The 12,701-nt window shown below is 43.6% G+C and overlaps 1 protein-coding gene across 1 annotated transcript; it reads left to right on the top strand.

The window, feature by feature from the left end:
* Positions 1 to 1,072: 1,072 nt before the first annotated feature.
* On the top strand, positions 1,073 to 8,117 carry LOC146666177 (uncharacterized). Its single transcript, XM_085410970.1, has 3 exons — positions 1,073 to 1,347; positions 1,504 to 7,863; positions 8,020 to 8,117. Exon 2 carries the CDS (start codon positions 1,669 to 1,671, stop codon positions 7,495 to 7,497), a length of 5,829 nt encoding a protein of 1,942 aa, XP_085267096.1. The 5' UTR covers positions 1,073 to 1,347; positions 1,504 to 1,668; the 3' UTR covers positions 7,498 to 7,863; positions 8,020 to 8,117.
* The last annotated feature ends 4,584 nt before the right edge of the window (positions 8,118 to 12,701 follow it).

Raw genomic sequence — 12,701 nt, 5'->3', positions numbered from 1 at the left:
GCCACCCACTCGGATTCGGAGCTGATGCAGGAACCACAAGGAACCAGGGACCGCCTGCATGTCTCCCCGAACGTCACACTGAAGCTAACAAATAAAAGAGCTGTGCTCTGACACACTGAGAGACAAATCTGATGAAACGAGTCACAAAGACATTTAATAGCTGATACTTTAGCATCACATAAAAACACTAATCTTTTAAAACCCGCTGTGATTTTCACAGGCCTAAAAAGACTCCTGACTAATTCATTTTTTTGGCAGTGGTACATGTCTTTTAAGACTTAACCTATTCCAGCATGCCACGTGGACAGGTAGCCAGTTCTACCTAATGTACAGTAGCTTTCATTTCAATACTGGCAAAAGCTGTCAACCTGACAACTGTGTCTCATTTCTCATTTGGTGGCCTTTATTAACTGTTTTCAGAATTCATGATTATGTCAAAGGTCACTTGAATGGGCATCGGCACAATTACTGTATTTGGCATTTACTCATTATTGCTTCTGTCTTACTAAAGCCTGAATTATGCTCAGTTGGGGTTATGGACAGCTAGAGACACAATGACAGTAGTCATTGCTGCTATACTTTTTTAAGGTCTGCTTGAAGTTGGCTCCCAGGGCATATGAGAAACTGGTGCACAAATTCTTTAGACGTCCACGCAGTCGCAAAAACAGGCATGCAAACATTTCCATCGAGACTCACTCACGGATGTGGAAAGTGAAATCTCTGCTTGAGTCCACCCAGACTGAAGCATCTCGACTACTTGCAGGAGTTTCTGTGCAACGACCTTACATAGATAGTAGTAATCGCCAAGATTTTAATGTTTTTAAGTTTTCAACAAAATGTATTCATTTCCCCTCGCGACATGCTCTTTTGCTAGACCAATAACTTCCTGTCATCCCCAGGTGCTGCCTACCTTGTGTTTACTGTAAAATAGCAGACATTATGTACTGGGATGTTCCCGATCATATACTTTACAGCTTTATAACTTTATGGTGAGAGTCTCATGTTCCACCACATCCCAAAGATCCTCTATTGGATTGAAAACTAGTGACTGTGAAGGACGACTGTTATGCCCTTGAGTCAAAAGTCAGCGGTTGGTGTGTGTGCTGATTGAGCCACATAAGCAGAGTGATAAATAAGCTCAGAGTGAGACATCATTTTCACAAGAGATCTTTGTATCCTATGTGCGGAAATGGAGCGAGGGAGCGTCCTGTTCACTAACCTATCTTTGATGTACCCTTTCGCTTATGATGTCGTGAAAAAGTGCTCCGGCAGTTATTAAATAGGGACTAGTTCATGTTCACGCTAAGAGTGCTCTACACGTTCGCACCTCGGAAAACGTTCGTCTTTGTGAGTATTGACATGTGTAGAGACAGTCATTATGTGTGTTTACATGGAGCGAACTGTATGCTGATGTAATGTACATGTTAAGCTAGGCTAATCGGCAAGTTGTTATTAAGATGTGTGTTAACCAGCGATTCATTTTCATTTTTTCTCATGTTCTAGTTACATAAAAACAAGAAAGTCAAGCCTTGTGTGGAAGACCTCTTCTATTTGTTCGCTAGCTGTCTAACCTCACAGGGTCACGTGTCGTGAGGGCAGCATAGTAAAAAGACGAAGGAAAAGACGCCTACTCAGCGGGTTCAAACATACAGAGCTACTTTAAGCAACATGAGTCTACGCTCAGGAAGAAATTACCTAAAAGACTACGCTGCTGAAGAGCTAGACGAAGCAGCCGGTGGTGAACAGCAACCAGACGTCGCCACTCAACCAGCTACAACGCAGCAACGGTCTCAGCCATTCGACACCAAGTCGCAGCAATCCAGAACATCGACAAGGCGTTCTCAACGGACATCCTCATCAACAGCTTCTGCAGCTGCAAGGGCCTACGCCAAAGCTCAAGCAGCACGAGCTCAACTGGCCTTCGCTGAAAAGGAAGCTAATGCAATGAAACAGAGAGCTGAACTGGATGCTCATCTACATGTCCTCCAGTGCCAAAAAGCAATAGCCGCAGCTGAAGCAGAGGCCTCAGCCTATGAAGAAGCAGAGATTCAGAGCGGGGAGCTCTACGGAGAACTTTGTGAGGAAGCTGAGCCCATCAGTACAGTGCACCGCACTAACGAATATGTTCAACAACAATGTGAGTTACTCTACCCAGACACTCAGCACGACCCAGCACAGCCTCCTAAAGGAAATTGCAATGAAGTAGATGCACAAGACAGTACACAAATAACTAATCCTTTTATAACCAACACTCAGACGAAAACACCACCTGTAAATAGAGAAAGGAAACAGGAGCAAACAGTGAACACATGTGTAGTCGACACGTACTGGTCCAACTCCACAAAGCACACCCCCAACCTTAACAACTGCGTACCTGAATCAAGTGAAATGCAACAGTTTGCAAAATACCTAATTCGCAAAGAACTAGTTAGCACAGGTCTTTTGCAATTTGATGACAAACCTGAAAACTATTGGGCATGGAAAACCTCATTCATCAGCGCAACCAAAGACCTAAATTTGTCTCCAAGAGAGGAATTAGACTTGCTAACAAAATGGTTGGGTCCAACATCATCCGAACAGGCTAAGCGCATTCGTGCTGTACACACCCTCAATCCTGCTGCAGGTGCGAAGATGGTCTGGCAACGCCTTGAAGAGTGCTGCGGCTCACCTGAGGCTATTGAGGACGCACTCTTAAAAAAGGTAGAGGACTTTCCCAAACTCACAAACAAAGACAATGTTAAGCTGCAGGAACTTAGTGACATCTTATTGGAGCTTCAGTGTGCTAAACAAGATGGCGCGCTCCCAGGACTTGCTTACCTGGACACAGCTAGAGGAGTCAGGCAAATAGTGGAAAAACTTCCCTTCAACCTACAGGAAAAGTGGACAACTGTAGGAACACAGTACAAGGAGACTCATAGTGTGTCATTTCCTCCTTTCTCAGTTTTCACACAATTTGTCCAGCGGCAAGCGAAAATGAGGAATGACCCAAGCTTTGCTATGTCCAAGGCCAACACCCATGTCCCTTCTCCCACAGAAAAACTGAGGTCATATAGTCGCAAACCTACTGTGTCAGCACACAAAATGGACATTACGGCAGAGCCGGACCAGAATAATCTCAGTCCAAAGAAAATGGAGGAACCGGATCGCCAGTGCCCAATCCACAAAAAACCACATCCACTCAAAAAGTGTAAGCTCTTTAGAGACAAACCTATTGAAGAAAGACAAGCCTATCTCAAAGAGCACCACATATGCTACAGATGCTGTGGGTCTGTCCAACACATTGCAAAAAACTGTAAAGCAATGGTTAAGTGTATTGAATGTGACAGCCTCAAACACTTATCTGCAATGCATCCTGGTCCTACTCTTGCCCCTAAGAGTACTACACCAGGAAACCACGACAATGAAGAGCAAATCGAGAGCTCACCTTCAGTCGAGTCGAAGTGCACAGAGGTATGTGGCCAAGGTGATAGCCCACGTTCATGTTCTAAGATCAGTTTGGTCAAAGTGTATCCCGCAGGCCAAAAAGAGAGAGCTATAAAAATGTATGCAGTAATAGATGATCAGTCCAACAGGTCACTGGTTAAGTCAGAGTTTTTCAGCCTTTTCAAAATCAATGCCAAACCCACTCCATACACCTTAAAGACTTGCTCTGGCAGAGAACAAACCTCAGGTAGGAGAGCTGTAAACTTCTTCCTCGAGTCTTTGGATGGAGAAGTCAACATCCAGCTACCCCCTTTAATTGAATGTGACTCTGTGCCGGACAATAGATCTGAAATACCCTCTCCAGAGATTGCCCAGCATCACCCACATCTTCTTCCAGTGACAGATAACATCCCACCTGTCGACCACCACGCCCCAATCCTTTTACTCCTTGGAAGGGACGTCATCAGGGTCCATAAGGTACGTGAGCAAATCAACGGACCCAATGATGCACCATACGCCCAAAGGCTAGACCTGGGTTGGGTTATTGTGGGGGAGGTGTGTCTAGGAAAAGTGCACAGTCAGTCAGAGGTCAATGTCTATAAAACACACACCTTAGATAATGGACGTGCATCCTATTTTGAGCCTTGCCCAAACACAATTCACGTTAAAGAGAATTATGGGGTCACTATGAATGCAACCTGCATCACAGACAATTTGGGACACTCTGTGTTTGTTAGATCTGAGGGTGATAACAAACAAGCCATGTCTATCGACGACAGAGCATTCCTGACAATAATGGACAGTGAAGTTTATCAAAACCAAGAGAACAGCTGGGTTGCACCTTTACCCTTTCGCTCACAGAGAAGGAGGCTCCCTGACAACAGAGAACAAGCCCTAAAACGCCTCTGCTCTCTCCGAAAGACTTTGGAAAAGAGACCAGAAATGAAAGATCACTACATCCAATTCATGCAGAAAATGTTGGATAACGACCAAGCCGAGCCTGCCCCTCCTCTGCCACTAAGTAAAGAACATTGGTATCTGCCCACGTTTGGGGTATACCACCCACAGAAGCCACAACAAATACGAGTCGTGTTTGATTCAAGTGCAGAATGTGATGGAATTTCGCTCAATCAAGTGCTTCTTGGCGGACCTGATTTGAACAACTCCCTATTGGGAGTGCTGTTGCGCTTCCGCAAAGAGCCCATAGCCCTGACAGCCGATGTGCAGCAAATGTTTTACTGCTTCGTTGTGCGCGAAGACCACAGAGATTATTTGCGTTATCTGTGGTATGAGGACAATGACATTACAAAGAGCATAGTTGAGTTTAGAATGAAGGTCCACGTGTTTGGAAACAGCCCGTCACCCGCTGTTGCCATCTACTGCATGAGACAGGCAGCACAGCAGGGAGAACGAGAACACGGATCTGATGCAAGACAGTTTGTTGAGCGTCAGTTTTATGTTGACGATGGTCTCACATCAGTCGCCACGCCAGAGGAAGCAATCAACCTGCTCACAAGAACGCAAAACATGTTGGCAGAGTCTAACTTGCGCCTCCACAAGGTAGCATCAAACTGCAGTCAAGTCATGGAAGCTTTCCCTGTTGAGGATCGTGCAAAGGACCTGAAAGATTTAGACCTAGGAGTAGACCCTCTTCCAGTTCAGAGAAGCTTGGGACTCTGTTGGAACCTACAATCTGACAGCTTCACTTACCAGGTGTCAAATGAGAGCAAACCATTCACACGGAGGGGAGTATTGTCGACAGTTAATAGCCTCTATGACCCTTTGGGATTTGCTGCTCCCATAATAATGCAGGGCAAAGCATTACTCAGGGAACTGTCATCTGATGGAAAAGACTGGGACACACTCTTACCCCCTGAGAAACAGGAGAGGTGGGACTTATGGAAAGACTCTTTGCAAGCCCTTGAGAACCTCCAAATACCAAGGTGCTACAGCCCAGGTACGTTAAGCACAACGAAAGTGAAAGAACTTTGCATTTTCTGTGATGCCTCCACTGTCGCTATAGGTGCAGTAGTCTATCTGCGTACAGTTGACAGTGAAGGACAGTGTCATACTGGGTTTGTGATGGGGAAGTCTAAACTCGCACCCCGCCCCGCACACACTGTACCACGCCTGGAACTATGTGCTGCTGTGCTCGCGGTGGAAATGTTTGAGCTCATCAGAGACGAGTTAGACATTAAAGTAGACAATGTGACTTTTTACACAGACAGTAGGATTGTGTTGGGGTACATACACAACACCTCCAGACGATTCTACATGTATGTTGCCAACAGGGTTACGCGCATTAGAGCATCCACCCATCCGAGTCAATGGCATTATGTACCAAGTGAGTTAAATCCAGCTGACCAGGCCACTCGGTTCATTCCAGCAGCAGACCTGCAGAACAGTACCTGGTTCTCAGGTCCACCCTTTCTGTACTCTGACCCACACACAGAACCACACACTGGTCCTTTCACGCTCATCGAACCTGAAAAAGACAGAGAGATACATCCGGAAATAAAAGTAATGAAAACTACTGTAGCAGAGCCACAGTTGGGTTCTGACCGTTTCAAAAAGTACTCAAACTGGATCACTCTTTGCAGAGTCATAGCCAGACTCATTCATGTAGTTACATCCTTTGCACAAAAGACAAGTGGGCAAAGGGGATGGAAAGGTTTCAGTGAGACACCGAGCGTCCAAGAACTCACCCGAGCCCAAGCAGTCATTATTCGAGCCGTCCAACAAGAAGCTTACAAAGGGACGCTTGAAAACATTAAAGAAGGAAGGAAGGTCAGTGGCATATTTGATGCACTCAAAAAGCTCAATCCTGTAGTGGACAAAGACAGTCTCTTACGAGTCGGTGGACGTCTTTCCGCTGCCGATCTCACAGAGAATGAAAAGCACCCTCTGATTATCCCATCTACCAGCCACATCGCCATGCTAATTGTAACTCACTATCATGAACGAGTGGCTCATCAAGGAAGACACATAACTGAAGGAGCTATCCGTGGTGCTGGGTACTGGATAATTGGAGGGAAGCGGCTTGTGTCATCTGTCATTCATCGGTGTGTCACATGTCGCAAGTTGCGAGGCAAAATGCAGATCCAGAAAATGGCAGACTTGCCTGCAGACCGAGTCACCCCTGAACCACCCTTTACCACTGTAGGCCTAGATGTATTTGGGCCATGGACTATTGTGACGCGTCGTACAAGAGGTGGTTGTTCCCAGAACAAACGTTGGGCTGTGTTATTCACATGCATGTCAACTAGGGCTGTGCATATCGAACTGATAGAGACTATGTCTGCTGATAGTTTTATCAATGCATTAAGAAGGCTCTTCTCTATTCGGGGCCCGGCCAAGTTTCTGCGCTCGGACAGAGGCACGAATTTTGTGGGCGCTTGTAAGGAATTAGACCTAAACTCAGGAAACAAAGCAGTAGGAAAGTACCTGCAAGAGAGAGGGTGTGTTTGGACTTTCAATCCCCCTCATGCGTCTCATATGGGAGGCTCGTGGGAGCGCCTTATAGGCGTTGCCAGGCGCATTCTGGATGCAATGTTGTTACGAACTGAACAAACACGTCTTACTCATGAAGTGTTGTGCACCTTCATGGCCGAGGTGATGGCAATTATTAATGCAAGGCCTCTTGTTCCCATATCCACCGACCCTGACAGTCCTGCAGTACTCACTCCAGCAGTGCTACTAACGCAGAAGATGAGTGCTGTGTCCGCCCCACTTGGGAACTTCTCATCAGGGCAGCTGTTTGGGAAACAATGGAAACATGTTCAACTCCTCGCTGACACTTTTTGGAAAAGGTGGAAGGGAGAGTATTTATCCACCTTACAAGGTCGTGCAAAATGGACAGAGACTAGACCTAATGTCAAAATAGGAGATGTGGTCCTGCTAAAGGACCTCCAAGCCAGCAGGAACGAATGGCCCATGGGACTAATAGTAAAAACATTCCCCAGCAGCGACAAGAAGGTCCGAAAAGTGGAAGTGCGGACTGTAAAAGATGGGACTGTTAAAATGTTTCTCAGACCAGTTTCAGAGATTGTTGTTTTGCTTGCAGAGACTGAATGAATATTCTTCAATGCTAGATGATGTTTGAATATGTTGTATTGATGTTTATTGTGATATAATGTGTGTATATCAAGCGGGGAGTGTTATGCCCTTGAGTCAAAAGTCAGCGGTTGGTGTGTGTGCTGATTGAGCCACATAAGCAGAGTGATAAATAAGCTCAGAGTGAGACATCATTTTCACAAGAGATCTTTGTATCCTATGTGCGGAAATGGAGCGAGGGAGCGTCCTGTTCACTAACCTATCTTTGATGTACCCTTTCGCTTATGATGTCGTGAAAAAGTGCTCCGGCAGTTATTAAATAGGGACTAGTTCATGTTCACGCTAAGAGTGCTCTACACGTTCGCACCTCGGAAAACGTTCGTCTTTGTGAGTATTGACATGTGTAGAGACAGTCATTATGTGTGTTTACATGGAGCGAACTGTATGCTGATGTAATGTACATGTTAAGCTAGGCTAATCGGCAAGTTGTTATTAAGATGTGTGTTAACCAGCGATTCATTTTCATTTTTTCTCATGTTCTAGTTACATAAAAACAAGAAAGTCAAGCCTTGTGTGGAAGACCTCTTCTATTTGTTCGCTAGCTGTCTAACCTCACAGGGTCACGTGTCGTGAGGGCAGCATAACGACTTTTAAGAGAAATGAACTTATTCCGGTTTTCAAGTGTGAGATGATTTGAGCTTTGTGACATGGTTTGAACCTGGATCTTTCACCAGTTACACAAATGTGTAAACCACTGGGATTTTCAAACAGTGCTCATTTTGTTTTAAGCGTTCCAAGAAACTATCTCCCGACATCATTAAACCACCTTACGCCTGAACCCTTCACACAACATGCATCCTTTCAGTTTGTTTACACCAGATTCTGCCTCCTAAACAGCAGAAATCAAGACTCCTCAGACCAGGTTTCCTGTATTTATCTCACAGGAGTGACACTCATTGCAGTCTTCTGTCGTAGCGCATCTGCTTCAAGGTTAGACGCATGGTGCGATCAGACATGCTCTTCTGCATACCTTGATTTAATATGCGTCTTGCTTTGTTTTTTGTTCCCTTCCTATCAGTTTGAAGTCAGGTTGGTCATTCTGCTCTGACCTCTGATGTCAACAAGGCATTTTATTCCCCAGAGAGTTGCAGTTCATTTTCTCTCTTTTGGACCATCCCCTACATGGCTATATAGCTAATTGCACTGAGTTGCCGGCATGTGATTGACTGATCAGATATTTAAGTTAATGAGCAGTGGTAAAGGTGTACCTAACTAATAATAGGAAGGTTTAGCATTGCCATTTGTGAAAAAAGAGGCAAACCTTTAGAAATATTAGAAAGGAGATATTAATTTAGCTTCTTTAGCTTTCCTGAATGATGTCTTTAATACAATTAACCTGTACTGGCCTGATTCAAGGTGAAATTGTCATCTTACACAGGACCTTTTTTTCCCTTTCTAGTAATTAAAGCGTAGTAATTAAAAGTTGATGAAGGCATTATCTTTCTCCCCCTTTCTTTTATTACTAAATCTATTTTAATGTTCTCTTTCTCTCTCCAGTGATGGATGAGTCAATGGTGCAGATTTTCCTCCCGGTAGGAAAACACACAGAAGAATTTTATGTAAAGCCTTTCAGAGAAATGTAGTCGCTGCTGCTGGGCTACAACACTTCACTGTTAATAGATGAACCATAAATAATGTCTACAGTAGAGCAGAAAGGCCTCCTCTAGTATTTTATCCACTAATGTATTTCTCCAGGAAAAACTTGTTAAGGCTACAGAAACCATGATATAAGTGTGTTCCTAGAAATGTATGCTGTGATTTTCATCGTGCAGCGAATGTTTATGACACCCAAATTTGACTGACAGACAAAATAAGGGTGAGAGTAAAAAAGATAATAAAGAAAAAGATGGAAAACCGAAATGGAAAGTAGCCCACAACCTATATATAGGGTCGATGTGGTGCCGGTGAAGCTTCTTATAACAGAGGCAGTGGTTGGTGTCATGTTACGCTTTTTTCTCTCCCCTCTCTCCTCGTGTCTCTTTCTGTCTCTCTTTGTGGCTACTTTGGTCCTGCCTTAGAACTCTTTATTTACCCCCTCAAACCTCACATTTACAACGCAATTACCCCAGAGGACGTCAGCAGCCCGCTCTCCACTCCACAGCTGTCGGTGGGGCTGTCCAAAGGAGAAAGAGAGAGAGAGTGAGAGAGCGGGATGGGGGCAGGGAGCGAGGAGGTGGAGACAGAAGATGCTACCCTGCTCACGCCTCCTTGAAATTTGCCACAGAATGACTGTTAGGGTTTCATCCAGGCTGTTTGTGTCCTGATGACTGAGAGGTAAACAACAGGTGTTACCTATGGGATGCCTGGGGGGATAATCTAAGAAGGGATTAGCTAGAATAGCATACAGTAGATTGGATGACACAACAAGAAACCTGAAGCACCGTGGCTTTGTCAGCCCTCTGGCACATGCACAGGTTGCTTATAGGTACTTTTATATCTGTTGATTGTCTTCTCATTGAAGGTGGAGCACGAGGACATCGAACAGGCTTTACAACTCCGGACAGTCGTAGCTGCAGCGAACATACTTCATAATGTGTGTTCTGTAGATCGTGACCACACCACTGAGATCATTACATCAGCTTACCGCAATATTTATATACCATCTCTGTGTTTCATTTCACACAGTCCGAGTCTGCTGGCTCTGTGGGTTTAGCCTCTCATCCACGTGGATCCACACACCTAAAATAGTTGTGAGCTGAATACAGATGTAACCGTGATAACTATGACGGCACACTTCATTACTTTTCCAAGCCACAGTTAACAAGACTTACTATAAAACTGTGTAACGCTATGTGGTATTGTCTTGGATGTGTCTAATCCATCATTGGTAGAAGGATTTTGCGGGGTTTAATTACATAAAGTCACAGCGAAATAGAATTTACGGCATCTTTATCGTCTATAATGTGATAAATTAGGTGGAACAGAAGATGAGGGTGTGGTGTAGCTAAATGCGAATTTAAAAAATAGATTTTTCACATATATTTAGCAATTAAAGGTGAACTTTGGAGAGAAAACCATCTCGGGTATAAGTTATCAAACATAGTGACTTAAAAACTGGCTTATCTTATTTTTTTTCTTATGTTTTCTTAAATTAGTTCTCAAATGTATAAATAGTCTGACCACAGAGTTTCTTTCAGGATATATTCAAAGACAAGAGAGTATTGGTAACAAGAAACTGTAAAATATACCATACTGCAGATCTAAATTTGGACAACCATCTACTGAACACACTTCCAAGTGAAATCAGATTGAGTACAGATACTAAATGTTGTTCATAATATTTCACCCCACCTCTGAAAAGCTCTGCTCAGAATATACAACCAGCGTTTTGAGATCAGTGGCCGTAACCGGTCGCAGCAGATGGCCGTCACTCCGTGACCCTGTTTCTGCCAGAGGTTTCTTCCTGTTAAAAGGGAGTTTTTCCTTCCTACAGTCGCCAAGTGCTTACTCAAAGTGGGTTGTGTGAATATTGGGCTTTTCTCTCTGTAGGGTCTTTACCTTACAATAAATAACTCCTTAAGGTGACTCTTGTTGTGATTTGGTGCTATATCAATAAAACTGAATTGAAGGAACTCTGCTTTTCATCAGTCTGCCTTTTCTTTTAAAGCTATCAGGAATTGGGAGAAGGACCATCTGAACACTTGCATACATTTCCACTCTTTTTCATGTTTTTAGATGTATTTGAAGGTAATGGATTCATGGGATTTGTGTACTAGAAACAATTTAAAAAATACTAGCTTCACAAGACCAGGTACTTGAATAACCAGCACTGCCTTAATGGAAAAACAAAAACATGACACACCCGTAATAAATCTTCCTATTTTAAAGGTGTCCTGTGTCTGATTTAATGTACTTTGTGCATTTTTCTTATGCAACACATTTTGCACGAGAGAAATTTGCCACATGAGACTGAGTCATACAGACCTTTGTATTTATGTATTTAGTATGAGTTCAAGATGAAGCATCAATTTATTTAGTACTACTAGATGCTGAACTAAACTGGATTGTTGACTTGAGCATATGCTAGTTCCATTGAATGCATAGAGTGTGAAGAGAAGTTAAGCGCACAACAGAGCCCTGAGAGAGACATGATCATTGCTAGCTTTCTTGGATGTTTCCATTAGCAGAGGAGTTTTTGGAAATGATCCCTGCTTTTCCTTTGTGGCTCTCTCTAATGTATTGTAACTGCTGTCTTTGTCTTTTTCTTTACACACACACTGCATGCCAAGCAGTAATCTGATGGGCAGAGCTGCGCTCAGATGGTTTGACTCATATTCCTGCTGTTATATGCTGATGTGAAACAGGTGCTACCTGACCTTCATTCCATTGCTGCTCTGTCTTCAGTTCCTCCACCATATTCCCTTTACTTAAAAACAAATCACAGTGTATTATGTGCTTTCCCCCTCAGCTTGGTTATATTTACAGAGACATCTTAACAGCTAAGTGCTGTAATAACTGATCCTTGTATTTTCCCAGTATTTGAATGTGAAGCCAATCCCTGTTTTTGCATAAACTCAGCTTGAAGCCATTGTCTCCCAAGGTGCATTTTGGAGCCTTCATTTGTTATGTTAATGTCTTATTGAGATCTTCTTTCCACAGTAAAGCTCTGCCTTGTACTTACCAAAGCAGATTTGTTCATGTTGATCAAAACATGACTGTATGACACCTCTGGGCACAGGCACACTGAGGCGCCTGCCCATTATTTCTAAATGAGCCATGGTGTAGTGATTGTTTGTCTTTCTTTCTTAGGGTAACAATTGATTGGGTAAATGTTTTTACTGGAATCAGATGAAAATTTAAAGACCAAGCCCGTGATTTCATTCTTTCCTGACTGCCTGAGTTCTTCACTGTGTATCAGGATGTTGCCTTATCTAACCTATGCTGATATAATTCAAAGTGATACTTAAAAAAAGAAAAAGAAAAAAGCCTCTACATTTAATTAGTGGGCTTGTGGGAAAGCCGATACCCTCTATTTATTTGGCCAAATGTAGCTGTTCCGGTTGAGACGGATGAAACACGCTCCTGCCATCAGTCACTTCTTTGGTGATGTTCTGAGAAGCGTTTAATTATGTCCGAAATTTACGTTCTGAGAAAGTGCATCATTCACACTGAGTTTGTTTCCCAGGCCCAAGTTAACGGCCATGCGCAGCTTCTCTTATTTCATA

This window comes from Rhamphochromis longiceps, linkage group LG7 (assembly GCF_057381845.1).
Source record: "Rhamphochromis longiceps isolate RC_006_pf linkage group LG7, R_longiceps_female_GT1.1, whole genome shotgun sequence".
NCBI lineage: Eukaryota > Metazoa > Chordata > Actinopteri > Cichliformes > Cichlidae > Rhamphochromis > Rhamphochromis longiceps.
The sequence above is the reverse complement of the archived record's forward strand: the minus strand, read 5'-3'. Positions and strand labels throughout refer to the sequence as shown.

Coding starts and splice junctions, on each gene's coding strand:
- LOC146666177 (XM_085410970.1), top strand. CDS start 1,669: ATGAGTCTACGCTCAGGAAGAAATTACCTAAAAGACTACGCTGCTGAA.